The sequence below is a fragment of the Neodiprion lecontei genome, chromosome 1, assembly GCF_021901455.1.
Source record: "Neodiprion lecontei isolate iyNeoLeco1 chromosome 1, iyNeoLeco1.1, whole genome shotgun sequence".
Lineage (NCBI taxonomy): Eukaryota > Metazoa > Arthropoda > Insecta > Hymenoptera > Diprionidae > Neodiprion > Neodiprion lecontei.
This window is the reverse complement of record NC_060260.1, coordinates 24374668-24392788: the sequence shown is the minus strand read 5'-3', so window position 1 is coordinate 24392788 and position 18121 is coordinate 24374668. Positions and strand designations below refer to the sequence as shown.

Here is an 18121-nt window from a genome sequence, read left to right as displayed (position 1 = left end):
ACTAATTCTGTATTGTAATTTTGTCCCTGACTTTTCCAGGTTTTCCAGAGTCAAAATAGTACTTTTCCAGATACTTTTAGAGTGTCTCAAAATTAAAATAATAATAAGGAAAAGTAATTGTTACAAATTGTATTCTACTAATTTGAAAAAATTTGTGTTTCACTCAAGTGGATTGCTACAATAGTCATATTCGGAACAATATAAAGGTTTGAGATATTCGAATTAAAAGTCTTTCAGAAATTTAACGAAATTCCCTCATTTTACTATGATTTGTCCAGGTAAAACTCTAATCCCCGACTATTGCAGGTTTCTCAGATTTTCAGATAGAGTGGCAACCCTGAACTGGTACTTTTTCAAGACATAATTGTGAAGTTAATACACGATCATTTATCATCCGGTAGTGTGATTCAAAGTATTTTTGAATTCCACATTTGCAACGAACCAACACAATAGATGCCAAAGTGAGACATAACAAACAACAAAACAGAGTACAGTTAAGTACAAAAAACATTCCTATATTACTCAAGAATAATTAATGTACGGAAATGATTATTGTATAACAAAAAAAATAATAAAAATTTCTTTCGTACCTCCGAAATTCTCATGTATATGCCACGATTATTTTGACCGATATCGAAGTAGAAATTTTTATTATCAACACGCATGTAACGCCCCTCTGGTAAATCGCCTTTGAATCCACCATCGTCTGTACCAAATTCTTCTAGTAAGTCCGTCAATGCATCACGAAATTCAATCATCCCTTGCGCTGGTATTGCTATCTGCGACCTCGGTCCACCCCGTGTTATCGTTTGGGATACCTAAGACACATGAAAATATTATACTTTGCTAAAATTACATTTTTTTCTTCGAATCATTCACCAGTAGCTGTATTAGTTTGTGGTTATTAAAGTAATATGTAATATATTTGTTTGTACATTTTTCAACGAATTTCATTTTATTTCAAGTCACCGAGCTACCATCGGTTGGAAAAATTCTACTAATATCATTAGACGAAAAAGATATACATTTGACCCAATGTTCATAAAAATTACTCTATATTTAAAATTAAAAGTTCTAGTAATAAAACGGTGCCATTCATTTGAGAATCAGGTGCAGAACTGAAGCTTGATCACTGAAGAAGAATCTATATTTTTCATGCGAAATTGTTGATCCATTCGTAATGCTATGAATGTAACATACATAAAAATTTATGCACTGTAAGGATTATTCAAATAAAATGGGTTACAATTAACCTTACACTCATAGAGTTTTGTCAATACCGTTTGAAAATTGTGTTGTTAAGTTACTTTTTTCGATAAAGTTACTGTAATTACGTAATACGAAAGTTACAAGGTCTAAAAATATTTTGAAACAATAATTTTGGTTAGTTCATGAGCCGTTATGAAACATTTGTTACAGAGGATAAGAAAAGCAAACAGTAAGTTTTGTTTATTGTATTATTGTTTGTTTTCGTACAATCAAATTATACAAAAGGTAAATTCAATGTTTTTTTATCTAATTAGGATCTGTTCATTAGAACAATGTTTCGAATCTGAATTTGCCTATCCTGTTCAACGTAGTAGAATTGCCCAAATATGGGTTCTCTTCAAAGTTTTTAATAATTGGGCTTCGTTAATGGAAATTTGTAGCTCTTTCATTTCTCATGTGTTCGGAGGATATATCTTAATTGAACTGCAACACGATCTATTCCAACGGCATCTTTTAAACCTTTGTTTCATTATTTTTTATGTAGTACTATATTGACCAAACAGCATTTTCATGTTTTGAGTTGTGATTGCGTAAATTTATTTATTATAATCTCAGGGGATTTCGTGTGCAAAGTTTTTGTAATTAACGGAAAATATAGGGACAAAATTCATTGGCCTTAGGCGATTTACCAATTGAAAATTTATTTCCGTGCACAAGGAGTTATGAATGATTGAAATGGTTCGAATGATACGTTTTCGGCATTGGAAAAATGACACCATAAACTTATTACTCCACAGTTATTAATAATCAGTCTTTAAGAGGTCAAATTCGTGTTTTCTAGTTTTCATTGGAGCTTTCCATCACATAATATGATTTTATGAAATGACACCCAATTTTGTTAAGTTTCGTAAGCTGGGCTCTTCAAGAAAATACAAATAAATGCATGGCAGGTTAAGCATACATTAAGGAATAAATATATTCAGGAATATAAGCAAGTGAAGAAAGTTGCGTGGTAAGTTTGATTAAAATCTATGCAAGTAGATTCCTACTATTTATTATAGAAAGTTGTATACTTAATGGTCGGTACATACAGGGTGACTCACCCTCAGGAAACGGCCACGTGAGTTTTCCTTGAGGTCAAGATAGTACCGTCGATTATCTTTCACCATCATTTCTGATTTGAGTTTCCCATCGTCCGGCACGTTGTCTGGATTTGGGGGACCTAATGCATACAATAACTACGTAGTAGCAGACAATCTAATAGAATATCAGAAGCTTATTCTAAATTCACTGACTTTTCAATAGTATTCAAGTTCCAAACAAACCTAACGATGCGTAGAAGTCACTGAATGTGGAAAGGTGATCTCGAAATTCAGAAGCTGTGCTTAACGCCAGAAAAATCTGGCTTCTTCGTCCATCAGCTCCAATCTGTTGATAAACCACAGTTATCATTTGGATGAATTTGCAAGAAACGATCACACAGTGCTATTTGCATATATCGCTGGATGGGCACCTTCATCGCTACTTTCAAATCTAGCCAAGTGTTATGAAATTAATATCCTTCAATAAGTAGCAACGAATTTCTATCAAACTGCTACTAGGTAAATTGAAGCAGCCCACCTTCGGTAACGACTTTTAATTCAATCTATGATCGCATCGTACGAAAGCAACACTATGTTGACACTTTTTTTTCAATGAATGTCACACAGAAAATATTTTCTCTTGGAATAGTAGGAACTATATTTGCAATTGATGTGTGATTGCATGTGAAACGTGTTCATTCGGATGGTCATTATTTAGGGCTCTGACGAATTTTTTGTTATTAACGCGCAAATGGGCTCCAAATAATTGAAAAACAATTCCCTACATTTTTTTGCGATTTTTATCTCAACTGGCCTCCAACCCCTGCCTGTAAGAGAGTGGATTTGCCCATAAAAAGTACCTGTCTTTCGGCTATAGAGTCTGTATATATTTTATTACACGAGTAATAACTTTAAACAAAATCTGTAACTGCGAGATTTTGGCGGGCAGTGATGCTTCTATCTGTTAAAACATTCACATTAGCAAACCAGGCAATCTAGATGAATTGGATACCCTCTGAATCCGACTTTTTTCACTTAAAAGCTGTGCAATTCGTCCAGATTTCCTGGTATGATAATATGAATTCTCACAGTTACAAATATTTTTTGAATATTAGTACTATTGCAATAAAATATATACTTCGACTATAGCCTATGAACGTGTATTTTAAATGGGAAAATCCACCTTCTTACAAGCAGGAGTTAGAGTTGAGATAAAAATCTGAAAAAATTAGGGAATTGTTGTTGAATTATATGGATCCGATTTGAGAGCGAATGACAAAAACTTGAACAAGTCCTCAACATGGACCACTCTAGTATTCGTACATACAAGATATAAAATGATGAAGTATAGGTATAAGTAAATAGTATTTAGTGATAGATTATTATAAGTTATGAATGCGATAATTAAGCAAACATAAATATGTAAGTAATTGAATACCTCAGCAACTTTGATGAATCTGCCACGTCTGTTTTGTTTCACATCCAGATAGAATCTCTTACTTTGAATTTGTAGCATCTTTGTTGCCAGTTCTTGTTCACCCTGTTGGCCTTGTTGGCCTGTAATTATGAAAAAAGACTTTGGTCTAACAATGTTTACCAAGCTATATAAATATTTAGTCAGTACTGACAAGGGGAGTGTCAAACTTGGGAATCACAGATTTCCATCACTTTTATATATATTGTAGGGCAGGGTCCCCTCAATAAATATATAAAGCGGCAAGACGCCATTCGTTTTTATTATTGAGAAATTTCAACTCAAAGTTCTGTATGTAACTTAAGTAGAAGGAACCTTTTTACCGGTTGCAGCAATAGTTCCGTGGCGTAGCGGTAACGCTCTTGCTTACTGAGCGACTTTATTTTTGATAATATTGATTACTTTGTTATTATAATTATTACAAATCCTATTTTTACCATTTTTTGTATTTTTTCCTAACTTAAAAATAAAAAAATAATTTATAGAAATATTAATTATTAATTATTTATTTTTGTATTAAATAATTTATAAAAAAAAAAAAAAAAAGTAACTCTAACGGAACTTGAACAGCCGTTCGGTCCCTCAGTAAGCAAGAGCGTTACCGCTACGCCACGGAACTATTGCTGCAACCGGTAAAAAGGTTCCTTCTACTTAAGTTACATATAGAACTTTGAGTTGAAATTTCTCAATAATAAAAACGAATGGCGTCTTGCCGCTTTATATATTTATTGAGGGGACCCTGCCCTACAATATATATAAAAGTGACGGAAATCTGTGATTCCCAAGTTTGACACTCCCCTTGTGAGTACAGAGAAAATGAGAAAAATTTCTTTTGAAAACTTCGCACAAATGTGTGCAATTCAAATGGGAAGATGTCAAGTGTTATATTGAAGCGTATCCAACGTGCAGTTCGTATCTGCACAGCCTGGCAGTATTATATTTTACGATTCCTGTAACATAATTTGGTGATTACTGTGAATGAATTGACAGAAACAGATTTGTTTAAAACTCAGTTCCAAAGTATCCTCTTTGCATCAACATCTATGCCATGCTAATTTGGAGAAATATTTGTGACAAAGCCGGGAAATTCAACACTTGATCAAGTAACAGCCGGATCAAAAGAATCAAGGTTATGAAAATGAAGTTGGTAATGTTATCTTAACGTTTTACGTTTCATAAAAAATAGTTATTTCGCAACTTTAGGAATGTCTGAAGAAGCGGTAGATCATAATACGGAAAAATATACTCATATTTTGAAAACACAACTATTTCAGTCACTTTAAAATTACGAAAAAGTTACCCCCCCCCCCCTCCGCCCCGGCTCGTTATGTTAACGTTGCTAACTTCGTCATATTGAAAACAGTAAAGTTATCGTAACGATTCAAGCTGAGGAAAAACCGTTATTTCGCGGTTTTGGAATTGCCTGATATTCAGTAAACTGTAATAAAACAAAACACATTCGTATTTCGAAATCGGAGTTCCTTAAAAATTATTGTGAAGTTAAGAAAATAGTGATTTCTTTTCCCTATGTTTCGTTCCCATAACGTTACCAACTTCAACCTCGTGTAACTTTAGCCTCTTTCAAGACTAGGGTAATGCGGAGAGGATGGGAGTGTAACATTCGTTGGGGTAGGACTGGTACTTTGTAATACCTAAGGCAGACCTCTGCTGCCCTTAACTGATCAATAACAGCTGCACGCCAGGTCAACGACCCCTTTTCCACCCACCCCTGCAAACCCGACACTCTTCCAAAATGATAAGAGACCTATGGCAATACTTGACCTTCTCCATAAGCTACGAGTATCTTACTTATCTTCTAAAATACAAAAGTAGAGAAAACTGTAGTTATAAACTAAAGCTTAGATATCAAAGCTTCGTTTCAAATCGATTCAAAACGGGGAAAAATCTAGTGCATTCAATCCATTTCGTGACTACGATGACTCATTTTATTCAGAAGACTATTTGTTAGAAATTCACTAACATCTTTTTTTTTGTAATGTTGGCATTGTTAAATATTCAATTTTACAACATTGGACTGTCATAGGTTGTGATCAACAAATGGCAATACTGAATTGAATGTTGAAAAAAAAGATTAAATTTTAATTCAGTGGATTTGTAGAAAATAGTCTTTAAAATAAAATGAGCCGTCGTGGGGTGAAATCGAACGAAACTACCAAATTCTGAACTGTTTTGAAATGACATTTCGACATCTGGCCGTTCGTTTAAAATTCCAGAATTTTTATTTTTGTATGTTCAAAGAGATGTTACTACATTTGAAAACGCGGGAATTTCGTCTACGAAACCAAATTATAAAACCTTTAGAAAAGTCACGATATCGAATGATTTCTCAAGAATCAAATTAAGTATGAGATAGATTTTATACAGTAATAACCCTAACCCTCGACTAGAGAAATGAAGAAATAACAAAATTACTATGATTTTATATATCATGTTCTTTGACAAACTGATAAGCCAAAGAAAAAATATCTATCTTGAATGATCAAGATTTTTATTTGAAGAGAATTACATTCCGGAATAAAATCAATTAGGATTTATTCAAATTCGGCGAACTGCATACTTTTGACATTTAAATACAAACATTAATCTTAATTCACCACATTTCACAGAATTCGATGAAACTGAACTTCGACGTCAAGAAGTAATCTAAATAAAAATGAAATTAAAAATTGAAAGGTCAAACCGTGAATTTTCAAGTTTATAATCGTACTTTATACCGAATAAATACGAAAGAAAATAGTCTTCTGAATATAACGAGAGATCGTGGATTTCATCAAGATTTTTACCCATCTCGAAACTATTTGAAACGAACTATAGATATCAAAGCCTTTATTTACAATTCCAGTGCTCTCTATACTTGTATTTTTGAAGAGATTTTCGTTGCTTACGAGTATAATAATTTCATAAATACTGAGCGTACGCGAAACATCTCGTAATAAGATTGATAAAAAGTATATATTTTTGGCGAACAAACCCTGGAACCTCTCAATTTGGTTATACCGATAAATATGACACTTGAAGTTTCGATTCAAATTCCATGAAATATAATTCCTATTTAAATCAAGTATGCATGTTTGGTACTAATTAAATTTTGCATTCCGGTTTTACATACTCGATGGTTGCAGGCCGCCCGGAATCGGCACAGGGCTTAAATTGCCTTGGAAAATTCTGCTTTTGAACATCCTGGCGATGTTCGTATAATCAGAGTATCTGAATCTGTTATACATCCTTCACTTGTTTACGTACACGTTTTTTTCCTCCTTCTTTCTTTTCTCACTTTTTCGCAACTTGATATCATACAATTTATACGTAAACCCGCACTATATAGTCCCCATTACAATATTTGCACCGTGAAAATTCACCGAAAAAATTTCTCATTTCTAAACTGCACGTATCGAGTCGTCACATCATCTTCACACCCGCATATTTACGTTGTTCTTGACTGTTCATCCGGGGAAAGGTTTTTTTTTTTTTTTTGCAACATATTTTTAATATCTCAACAAAATTTTGACATTTTATGAATCTTACAGTCGATTTACGCGAACGATGCGTTTCAGTCCGACGTAAGAAATGAATTTTGAAAATTACATTCGATCCTTACTTGAACTATAATTATTACCTATCAACGAGATTGTTTAGTGATCTAACTGATTATACAAGTATGTTTAATACATTCTCGACGGTTTTTGGGCAAAAAATGAATATTACATATGAATAAATCAAAACTCAGTCATTTGCCGTATTACACTTGCAATTTATCAACCATCTATCAGGGTATAAACTCAGATTCGCTGGCTTGACGCCGACAGGATTGAATAATCAATCACACAAAACAGGGAATCGACATTGGCCAAAACAAGAAAAATTCCAATGAGATATTAAAATCGGAAGAACGAATATGTATCACGACAAATTAACAATGATCATCACTCGTCGATATACCCGGAGATTTGAATATGTTTATGTATATATATTGTATAGCTATGCTACGAATTTTGAGTATCAGATTAATGATAGATTTAATACTAATGCCATCGACATTCCTTCATGAATAAAAAATATATTTACTGTACATATTTAAATCAACGCGCGGATTTAATTTCTGCCGCGAGACATGAAACGTATAATTTAATTTTTCAAAACGACACTCAACAATTACATCTACTCACGCTTTTCATAAACCGAAATATGAGTGTGAATACAGCACAATACTCTAGTAAAGTAAAACTTTAAAACAACGCTATTCAATTCGAAACACCAAATTCAGCGATACGATTATATTTTCCCGCAATATTAAGTATCTCTAGAAAATGTTTATGTACCGATGTACACATGACTGCCTTAAACAAAATCACACGACGAGCGTTGAATATTACATAATAATTTATAATAATCTTTCGATGTGAAAACAGGACAATTCTACTTCGGAGTAACCGTTAAAAAACAATGGTCAAAATTTTTTATTCGGTCTTACGCTCAACACATGTGAAATTTTTTCATTATCTCGTCGCCTATTCGATAATATAAACCCGTATGATCACACAGATTATATAATGAGATCCTGTTACGGATCAACTGACATGGATTATTATTTCACAGAAACCGGAAATTACACGAAATTTTCATTTTTATTTACAATCGAAGGTGCAAAAGCAAGAGCAAAAGCAAAAGACCGGAATTCCAGGGAGGCTGCGACGAATGAGAGGAAGTCTAGAGCTTCCAGACCGAGTGCATTGATCTCTGCGCCGACGACCTGCCTCAACGCGAACTGCATTTTCAACGCTAGTTCCGTATCGCCCCGGTTTTACCCCATAAGTTGGTCAATCGATTTTCCGGTTTATATTTCTCACATCGGACTAAGGTTATATATTGCCAAGAATTTATCTACATGCCCATATGTTTGCTAATTCTTTGCGTATAAATAGTTTTCTCTCAGATAAGAGGTTCGACGCTATTTGCCGAATCGTATTTAGGGTACATCGCTTCGGCAGCGAACTGTACCATTCCTGCTATAGTTTGCTTGCGCCGGCTTCACTGCGCCTGTGCATTTCAGTGACGAACGCAGCTAAATTCTGGTATTATTTTTCTGTAATTTTTTCCTCTGTCTTCTCTGGGAAATTTAACACGTATGTATAACTGTGGATGGACGTGGTTAAAAGATTATACGGAGAATTGATGGCGTCATTAAATATTATTGTTATTATCGTTTACAAATAGGGTTTACTCTGGCGAATAACGATCGCAAAATTTAGGTCATTGAGTTATTTTTAAATTCCTCCAAATTTCCTTTGATTCGAAACAAAATTTAAGGGGTCACTCAAGTATTGACTAACGCTAAAACAGGGGTAGGTCATTCAGAGAAACGTTATGAAATGTTACAGTATAGTAATAGGCATTCCAGGCAAGTGTTAGCTAACGTAGGAAATTCGAAATGCGTGCTCAAAACCAACACCCCACCTGCTCGAGAGTAATAAAAAATTTACTTTAAAAGGAGGTGTTAATAATGCATCAATTGCTCAATAATAATATCTTAGCAAATGTAATTTTTATTGCATGTACTCAAGAAAAAAGACAATATATAATGTATTAAATACTGAATGAATAATGAATTCACGTTTTACTGAACACATTAATGTGTATTAATAATTAATAATAGTAGTTAATTAATAATAATTAATATTTAATAAAGTAGGAATAAATTGATCAGGATGTGACTATAAAATGGCATTTTAGCCGTTCCCAGGTAATGAATTCATTTTTTAATAACAGTAGTGGACAAAACAAGCAAACGTTATCAACCGTTATCTCTAGGGGTGGGATGCAAAAATTTGCAAAAAATGCGTTAGCTAATACTTGAATAGCCTCTAACGATATTGTAAAATATGAATTAATCTACATAAAGATGTATCAGCATCATATTACACAGGTTTTAATATCTGTTATTAAATCTTCGATAAATAAGCATATTTAGAAAAGAAAAAAAGATAAAAAATTGTAAAACAAAAGAATAATATATACGTGTATAAAGAAAATGGAATTGATACACGTGACGTAAGCGTACATACTACGGCATCAAAAATAAAAAAAATAAATAAAAATCTTATCTCAAGCCTGCGGCTGACTATTCTTATCAAAAGTAAATTTCTAAAAGCCGTCTGAACGTAAAAGTAGGTTAATATATCCTCGTACAGATGACACATGTTACCCGTGTATAATCTTCGCGCGTGGATTAATAATTAAATAATGAATGAAGTTAAAATAACGAACGTAATATAAAATGTATGTGTACATATATCTTCATCGTAATTTCCGAAAAATTAGGATAAACTTAATTATATCTAGTAATAATAAGATTACCTTCGGGATGCCAATATTGTATTTTTCCCATAGTATCGCCCCATCCGTTAGCCAATGTCTGTTGGTTATTAACATTTTGGTTTAAATTTATCAATATTTCCCCCATCGTACAGTCGTTATTTGCAATATTGGAACTCTAATATTATACCGAATCACTCGACTTTACACTTTCACTATATACCATTCAACACCTACACGAAAATTTATACACATACATGGCTAGACGTGCCGGTGGTTCAACGTATATCTATATGCAAGATTTGCGCTTACAAAATTTATTCCGGAAACCCACAAATTCCTCCTTACAAACTATCACCACTTTCATAACACGAATATTTTTTCTTTATACATGTAGGTAAGTATTATTTCAGAAATAGTTCACGTTTTAAAAACTTTCTTTATTTGTTTCGGTATTGCGTTAAAACATAAATTTAATTCACAAACAGTTCTCCATAACAATTTTCAAACAATAATATTTTGTTGAAATTTCTATTTAACAAGAAAACAACCAAATAAACATAACAGCAATAAGTTTAATAACAAATGGTAAAAAAAAAAAAACATACAATTTTGTGAAATTAATTCAGAATTGCATAAAAGGCGGTTTAAAACCAAATCGAGACTTGTGTAAGAAAAAAGATATATAACGAAACAATAATCCTCGGAAAGATAGAACGAAGTCTAACCTCAACAAGCACAGTTCTGGTACTGAAAGCTGAGATACGGAATACGGCATACGGTTCGGTTCTCTTTGATGACACATCGTTTGCGATGAATGCTCCGTTGTGTCGTCAAACGCGAAATCGGTGACGTCCCGGTCATTCATGGTGCCCACTGTCATGCCTAAAGAATGTACGCGTCGCCTGGTTAACCGGCCAATCACCGCCTTTAAAATCCTCGAACCACGTGACGAGTACCACGTGATTCGCCGTGACGTCACCGCCAGCTGACAACCCATCCCCACCATCGTTCGAAATTCGAACGTTAAGGAAACGGCTAGACTTTTGTCTTCCTAAGCTTTTCGTTGTCATAACCTCACTCGTCTGGTTGAAATTTATAAGACTGATGATTGTTGGGAGATTTATTGTTTCGATAGACAATCGGTTAGACTGATATCATCACCCAATATTCGACGATATCGTATTCCATGCCAAAACCATACTGCAGGTTGATTATCTCGCAGTTTCGATGGTTTCATGACGTTACGAGTGTAACAACGCCGCCGCTGCTGCCAGAATAATGACGTAATTGACGCTGATACGCGATACAATCGGAATTCGAGGAAATCCGAACGCGAATACAAACAGGATGGTGTATCCGACGACTTTCTCGGACGATGATGATTCATCGATTATTTTTTCAGCTTTGTAACCAGTTCAGTGGAACTTAATCCAAGCGATCAATTTCACTTCACTTCGAATTTTTCCTGGTACATTTAATATTGTTGGGTTTGATTGCTACTCCAATTTTACCAGAAGGAACCAAACTTACTAACGTTGTTCTCTTCTCTCTGTTGTATTCAAAATTGAAGTATGGATGAACATAGTGGACAATTTACTGAGTAAAAAATATTACACCAAGGAAATCATGAAATCAGAGGTTTAAAATTGACTACTGAATTCAACCAATGAAGGTGAACCTGATAATCGATATCTGCTAAACTTAGAAGGTGTAAAAACGGCAGGGAATTTAAATTGAGAAATATTAATTATTGACAACTCTAAATTTTTTGATAATCAGGGAAATATTGTTTCGAACTCAAAAGTCAAAAAGCTACAAATACATCATTCAAACGTTTTTCACCTTTAAATCACTCCGTGACTGTCAATATCAAGTCTAACAAAAACTGCTCATCCTGTGTTGGAAAAACTGGATTCCAGTTTGCTTGAAAATGAATAGAAATTGAAATACGTAGGATTTTTTTTCATAATCAGCGCACAACTTAACATAAATTTAAATCAATTTCACTGTAATTTGGAAACTTTAGTGACTAAGCGATGCAAAGGATTAGTTTTTGCAGCTCTACACTACCTTGAAGTATTATTATTATTTATGTAAAAGGTCCATTTTCCAAAGTGCAAAAATGTGCTGATAAATGGTATAACAAATTCGATATGCATACAGATCTATAAATAAAAGTAAGCGTTACATCAGAACTGACGTGCTATTTTAACAAGTCTTTGAACTTCTTCCAAATGCTTTATGAAAATATTCCTCTGCTTATCTACACATTACTTACCAGAATCAAAATCTGCTCCACCAGTCTCCGTACTGCCTGGTCCATATTCTAAAATAAAAATGAGAATTATCAACAGTTGATCAAAACTATTAGAGCTATAGCGTTGTGAAATAAACAGTTATTCTTCGTTGTGTAAAGATCAGGAGTACTTATTCAAGGGAAACATGAATTACGGTAGAATTAATTGTCAAACAACTTTAAGTTGTTATTCATAATTATATTATGTGAGAAATCATTTTTACTAATAACAATAGTTTAGAATTTGATTCAAGACTTTCGTCCACGTTCAAAACAAAATGTAAAATTTGTGACAACATAAATTAAACATCAATAAGTTGTATCGAAATATAAAGTTTGAGCTTTGAGATTCACAGAAATCTTAAGATAAGCCACTGAAAATAGTCCAATCATATGTAATAATAAATGAAATTGAAAAACAAAATTGAATAGGTAGCTAATAAGAGACCAGATGATACAGTTATATAGAGCGACAAATAATAATTATTGCTCCGTTAGAATACTAAACTCAGTGTGAGTCAGCTCTGAGTCAAGAAGTTATTTTTAATTCATTGTAAAAATATAGATTTTTACAAGAAACTGACCAAACCAATTGCACAATTGTCTCTCAATTTGATTACCATTTAAATAATTCATGATGACAAAATAACGACAAAGTTTTGCTGTGTTGTTGTTATGTAGGAATATTTCCATTTAAATTATGAAATAATTGAAACCTAACCTACACAAATAATAAAACTACCAAATGTTTCGAGCCTGATTTCTGACTCATCAGAACATTTTTCAGTCATAAAAATCTGCTGCGCCCTTATAACAAGACAAAATTGTCACAAATTTCCTATAGATTCTCATTATTTATCATTTCAAAATTGCAATAACGTCTATGGAATGAATAAAGTCACGATAGACCAAATTTTGGTTGTTGCTTTTGCCTTTGGGTAAAATGTGAAATTAATGGCGAATTAGAACAAAAATAAGGTTGCGCTATATGAATTTGATATCAGGCTCAAGTTTGGAATATCACTGTAACGATGCACATTTAGAACAACTCATTATTTTGCAATTTTAGGTTTACCTGAAATTTCGTAAATCGTTAATAAAATATAAACTTCGTCAGTCATTCTAAAAGTGCAAAATAGTCATTTCTGTTTCAACATTTTGATACGTTAACATAACTAACTTCGGCCTCGTAATTTGACAAACTTATCCATATCTCATAGTTGATCAAAATTTGATGTATTTTCTACAAAAGCCTTCCACAAAACTTTATTGGTGTTACCCTGAACGACAATAATCTTTTTTGGTCATTTATCAAAATTGACATTCTTGCTCGGTTCTATTCGGATAAGTAAAATAGAGAAAGTGAACCAATACCTATTACTTGATATCTATTATTAAAGTTTTATAATGAGTATTGAAGATAAGATTGCCATGCGCGCAGTGGGCGATACATTGTCATATATTTCGATGATATATCATGCGATAAAAGTCAAATCGCGGATGGAAGTATTTATCTAGTGAAAGATTTATTCTTGACGGCCTTTCGCACTTCTCTGTCTCAGACAAACTTAAAATTTGTAATGTTAGTGTAACGAAAAATCAAAAACTAATCACTATTCTGCAACTTTTCCATGAGTTTGACGAGGTTAAGGTTTTTTACAGGCAGACTTTGCGCAATTGAAGCCTGACGAATATTACAGAGCAACGATTAGAAAAAAAAAAAAAAAAAATCGTTAAATTAATGTTTAAAATTTGAACCTTGTACCCTGTTGTAGTATATACGTACAGTTTCTTGACTCTGATAAAAGTCTACAACAAGTGCTTCGATCGTGTCATTGTTTTGCCATTCAAACAATTGAGAAAACAGAGATACTCATTTTATTCTACACTAACTTGAATTCTTTTCTTTTTTGCAAATGTTTCTGAAAATGCAGTAAAAATCTTTTTGATTTGAACTCATTTTCAGTCGATAGCGTTTAGAATAAACGGTGGGAAAATTAATTTTAAGATATGTAATTCAAAAGAAAATCTCATGTGTGTAAATCGACTAATTTTATGATATGTCGTCATTTTGGCCTGAATAAATAACTGAACGAATCTATTCAACCACAGCAGAATTTCCGGAGTAAATAATAATAAGATATGTCTGAGTTAAATTGGTGGTATATAGTTTTATTTATATATTTTATTATTTAGGTAGTATTATTTCAGTATTTCAACTTTTGGGTTTTATTTGGTAAATTATATTTTTTACAATCAATATGCGATCAAAATGTGGTACAAATTAATTTAAGAAAATACGTGTGTTGATGTGCGTAATATAATAAGTAATAATGGACATAATGGATTGAAGCATCGTATAATAATTTTAAAGTAGACAAAATCTCTCAATATCTTCGCTTTATTTATACAATATGAGATTGCGACAAATACCTGGAAAAGATACATCAATAATAAAACTCTGGAGAAGGAGCACACCTCCGTAAAAAAAAGTTACTGTTGGTTTCTTTGTTTTCTTGGTTTTTAGTCGATGCATAAAAGTAATTTTTTTTATTACTTCGAGCACTGTTATATTTATTGCTAAGAAACTCAGTCATTTGTTTGTACAACTTAGTTAAACCCAAAATTCCTTGTAATGCGGGATCAAATAATCAATCATAGATTATATCAAAATTTTTTAGATATTGACGCGAAATATTAGGCTGACAAAAAAAAGCTACTCACGGTTAACATTTCTCTAGCTTCTCTGGAACTAAATTTGAACTTTTTACTTGAGAACAATTTCACACATGTTTGACAATCTTATAAGAATGTGGAAAATTTGGATATCTAGAATTTCAGAGAACAAATCTAGAATTGAATTCAACAAATGACATGACGAAAATTCACAAAGAAGAAAGGACGAAATTTACAAGGAAAACAGCGCTAAAGGCTATTATAATACTATTTGAATAAAAAGTCACGTCAATCACTCAAGATTTTTTAATTACTCAAGTGTCGCGAGAAAAGAAAATATGTAAAGAATATGTTGATTGCAAATTTCAAACGTTCAACATTATTGTGTAACGACAATGAAAAATATAATGCTCATAAAAGTTATTATGAAATTTGAAATAAGTTGAATTAAGTTTTCTGGCCAAGTATGTAAAATGATCAAATTTCTATATTAGGTAAGTGTCTGAAAACGTAGCTTGCATCTAAAATCCCTTTATTCAAATGGCAATCCAAATTGATAATTACAAAAATGCAAAATTTTTACATTAGAAGTCCATTTGGAGTAAGAATGATTGCGTTATTCAATAGATTTGAATATGGAACAGCTTTTTATCACTCCTGCAAAACTGAAGTAGTGATCAGGAGTAAAAAGAAGTTGAGAGATATGGTGATGAGATATTGAAAAAATTATTACACAATTCCTTGACACTGAAGATTTGTTTGATCGAAATTTATTAACATTGCCAACTTTTACATTTGTAATAAAAATTTTGTTTCACAATAAAAAAATACCCTACTCCCAGATGAGAACTCATTATTGGGTCAGATTATTATTTACTTGAGATCATGATTAACTCAAACCACACATATTATATAAATATCTGATATGGTTCACAAAATTGGATAAAACGTTTCCTTCGCGTTGTTTGAAACAGATCGGTGACGAAGGAATTGGGTATACTATTGGGAAAAAATGCTTTTGAAACAGATCAATTACAAAATAAAGGAGGTATAAACAGTAGAACCGAGGTCATTCAATTTAAATGTTCGTACAATGGTCATAATTGAGGAAATGAAAATGAAACAGTTAACAGTTAGAGCTCATTATCGTTCTTATTACCAGAAGCACATGGCTGGTCCTATTTTGGGGAAACGAACCTCATTTTAATCTCCAATTAATGCTTTACAAATCGCCTGAACTCAATTTTTGACAATAACTAATATGACAGACCCTGAATTACCCAAATTAATTAGGAAGCCGGCTAGTTTAGATTATCCAAATATCGGATAAGAGAATCCTGATTTTCGTTGAATATTTTACGTTCCTTTATAACACACGATACGTTGTACCAACACGTTTTATGTGTAAATTTGAAATAAAATACCATTATTTTCAACATGAAACTGTGATTGTATCTTTCCAGGTTCTTCATTCTAACAGCATATACATATACTTCGAAATTTTGTGCCATTGTTCGGATAAAGCAAATCTTGTAATGTATTTATTGTATCAGTGGAAAATAGTTAACTTCGTATGGCAATTTCGCTTCTTCTTCCAAACAGCCTTACATTACAGAATCTGTATGATATTATGGGCCTATTGTGATGTCGTATTGTTGCAATCTCAGAGTTGCCGTACCTCAATCAATTTTTAAGATATTGGAATAAAAAAACAAGTCGATGCAGTAAGGTAACGTACAATTTGATGGTTTTCTAATTTGAGATCAAATTCTCAAGGCTAACCTAAATTAAATGTGACATCCACAGCACTGATGTATAAAAGGATATTACTTTTGTTTATATATTTAGTTCTTAACCCACGGGTAGCGATAAGCAATATTTGATTGACGATGAAAAGAAATACAAGGATTCATTACAGTTGGATATTAAAGGAAATAATAAATAGATTGAGTGTTAATTCGTAATGATTAGTAATAGAATTTCCTAAAGATTAAAGACTACATCTGAGAATGTGAAAACGAAGTAGAACGTTTTGGGCTCGTAGTGTGTGGTGAGACAAATCATAGCGTGTTCTAAATACTTTAGCTGCTTTTTGAGGACAAGGGGATTTAGGGAGGGGATCACCCGTGACACGTGTGAAATTCGCGAGAGCTATAACCAAATGGACTTTGCGTTTAATGTGCTCCAGATAGATTGGCAAAAGTTACATCACAATTAATTTCTACGTATAAATCTCGGCTGAATGCGTACGAAATTTCGTCACGACTTTCAATCAAGCTCAATGATAAAGAAGGGATTTCGACTTTCTGTCCAACGACTACGAACGTTGTGCCGAAATCGAAGAAACATAAATTTGCGAATATTCAACAAGAGCCTCACAGCGAAAGTTCGGCCATCTTGGATCCTTTAGCATCGAAAAATAGCGATTTTTTATCACATCTGACAGAACGCCACGAGGCATTTAAATATTCATACGCGGTTTTGTTGCGCGTGAAATATTCGCTAAATATCAATGTCAAGTTTCGTCGATAATCCGGCGCGCATCAGCCCTCCGATACATGTATAAACAACAAATATCCTAGAGCTAAACTTGATGCGGGGAATACGGTGTAATATCGTTATGCGAATACGTTATGTCGAGTTTCGTATCGGTTTTTCGCCGTTCTCTTACTTGGACGTTGATCGTCCAGGCTTTCCTGGTCCGACATTATTCTTCACGCGTCCCTTAACGTTTCGGCAGCGGGCCCGACAACCAGAAACCCCCAGCACTGAGCACAAGCCAGTCACGAAACCCAACACACCAACCAAACACCACTTGCAAATTTCTCACTTCACTCCACGGCACCACACGGCCCTCCTAATCGCACGCACGACCGGAACTCACTCTGCCGTCAAGTGTCAAACTTTATAATCTTAAATATCTGTCATATTTAAGAATATTAGCATCGGTTCGCGACGAATATTTTAACGGGAGCTTTACATTTTCGTTCAACTGTTTCAATATTTATAAATCACTTGTTGCGCGATACGAAATACTCGAAATATTCT

The 18121-nt window shown here is 33.2% G+C and overlaps 1 protein-coding gene across 4 annotated transcripts in view; it reads right to left on the bottom strand.

The window, feature by feature from the left end:
* LOC107227531 (transcriptional activator protein Pur-alpha) overlaps nucleotides 1-18121 on the bottom strand; it is a 27656-nt gene extending 9535 nt beyond the window's left edge. Inside the window, exons 1-6 of one of the 4 annotated variants that reach the window (XM_015668708.2) lie at nucleotides 17745-18121; nucleotides 12380-12427; nucleotides 3730-3848; nucleotides 2535-2637; nucleotides 2313-2431; nucleotides 591-818 (exon numbers count right to left, since the gene is read on the bottom strand). In XM_015668708.2, the coding sequence (XP_015524194.2) occupies nucleotides 591-818; nucleotides 2313-2431; nucleotides 2535-2637; nucleotides 3730-3848; nucleotides 12380-12427; nucleotides 17745-17781 (654 nt within the window). In that variant the 5' untranslated portion in view covers nucleotides 17782-18121. Of the gene's footprint in view, nucleotides 1-590; nucleotides 819-2300; nucleotides 2432-2534; nucleotides 2638-3729; nucleotides 3849-10140; nucleotides 10654-12379; nucleotides 12428-17744 lie in introns of those variants that run through there. The other 3 variants (XM_046731986.1, XM_046731983.1, XM_046731979.1) reach the window with 3 other exon arrangements.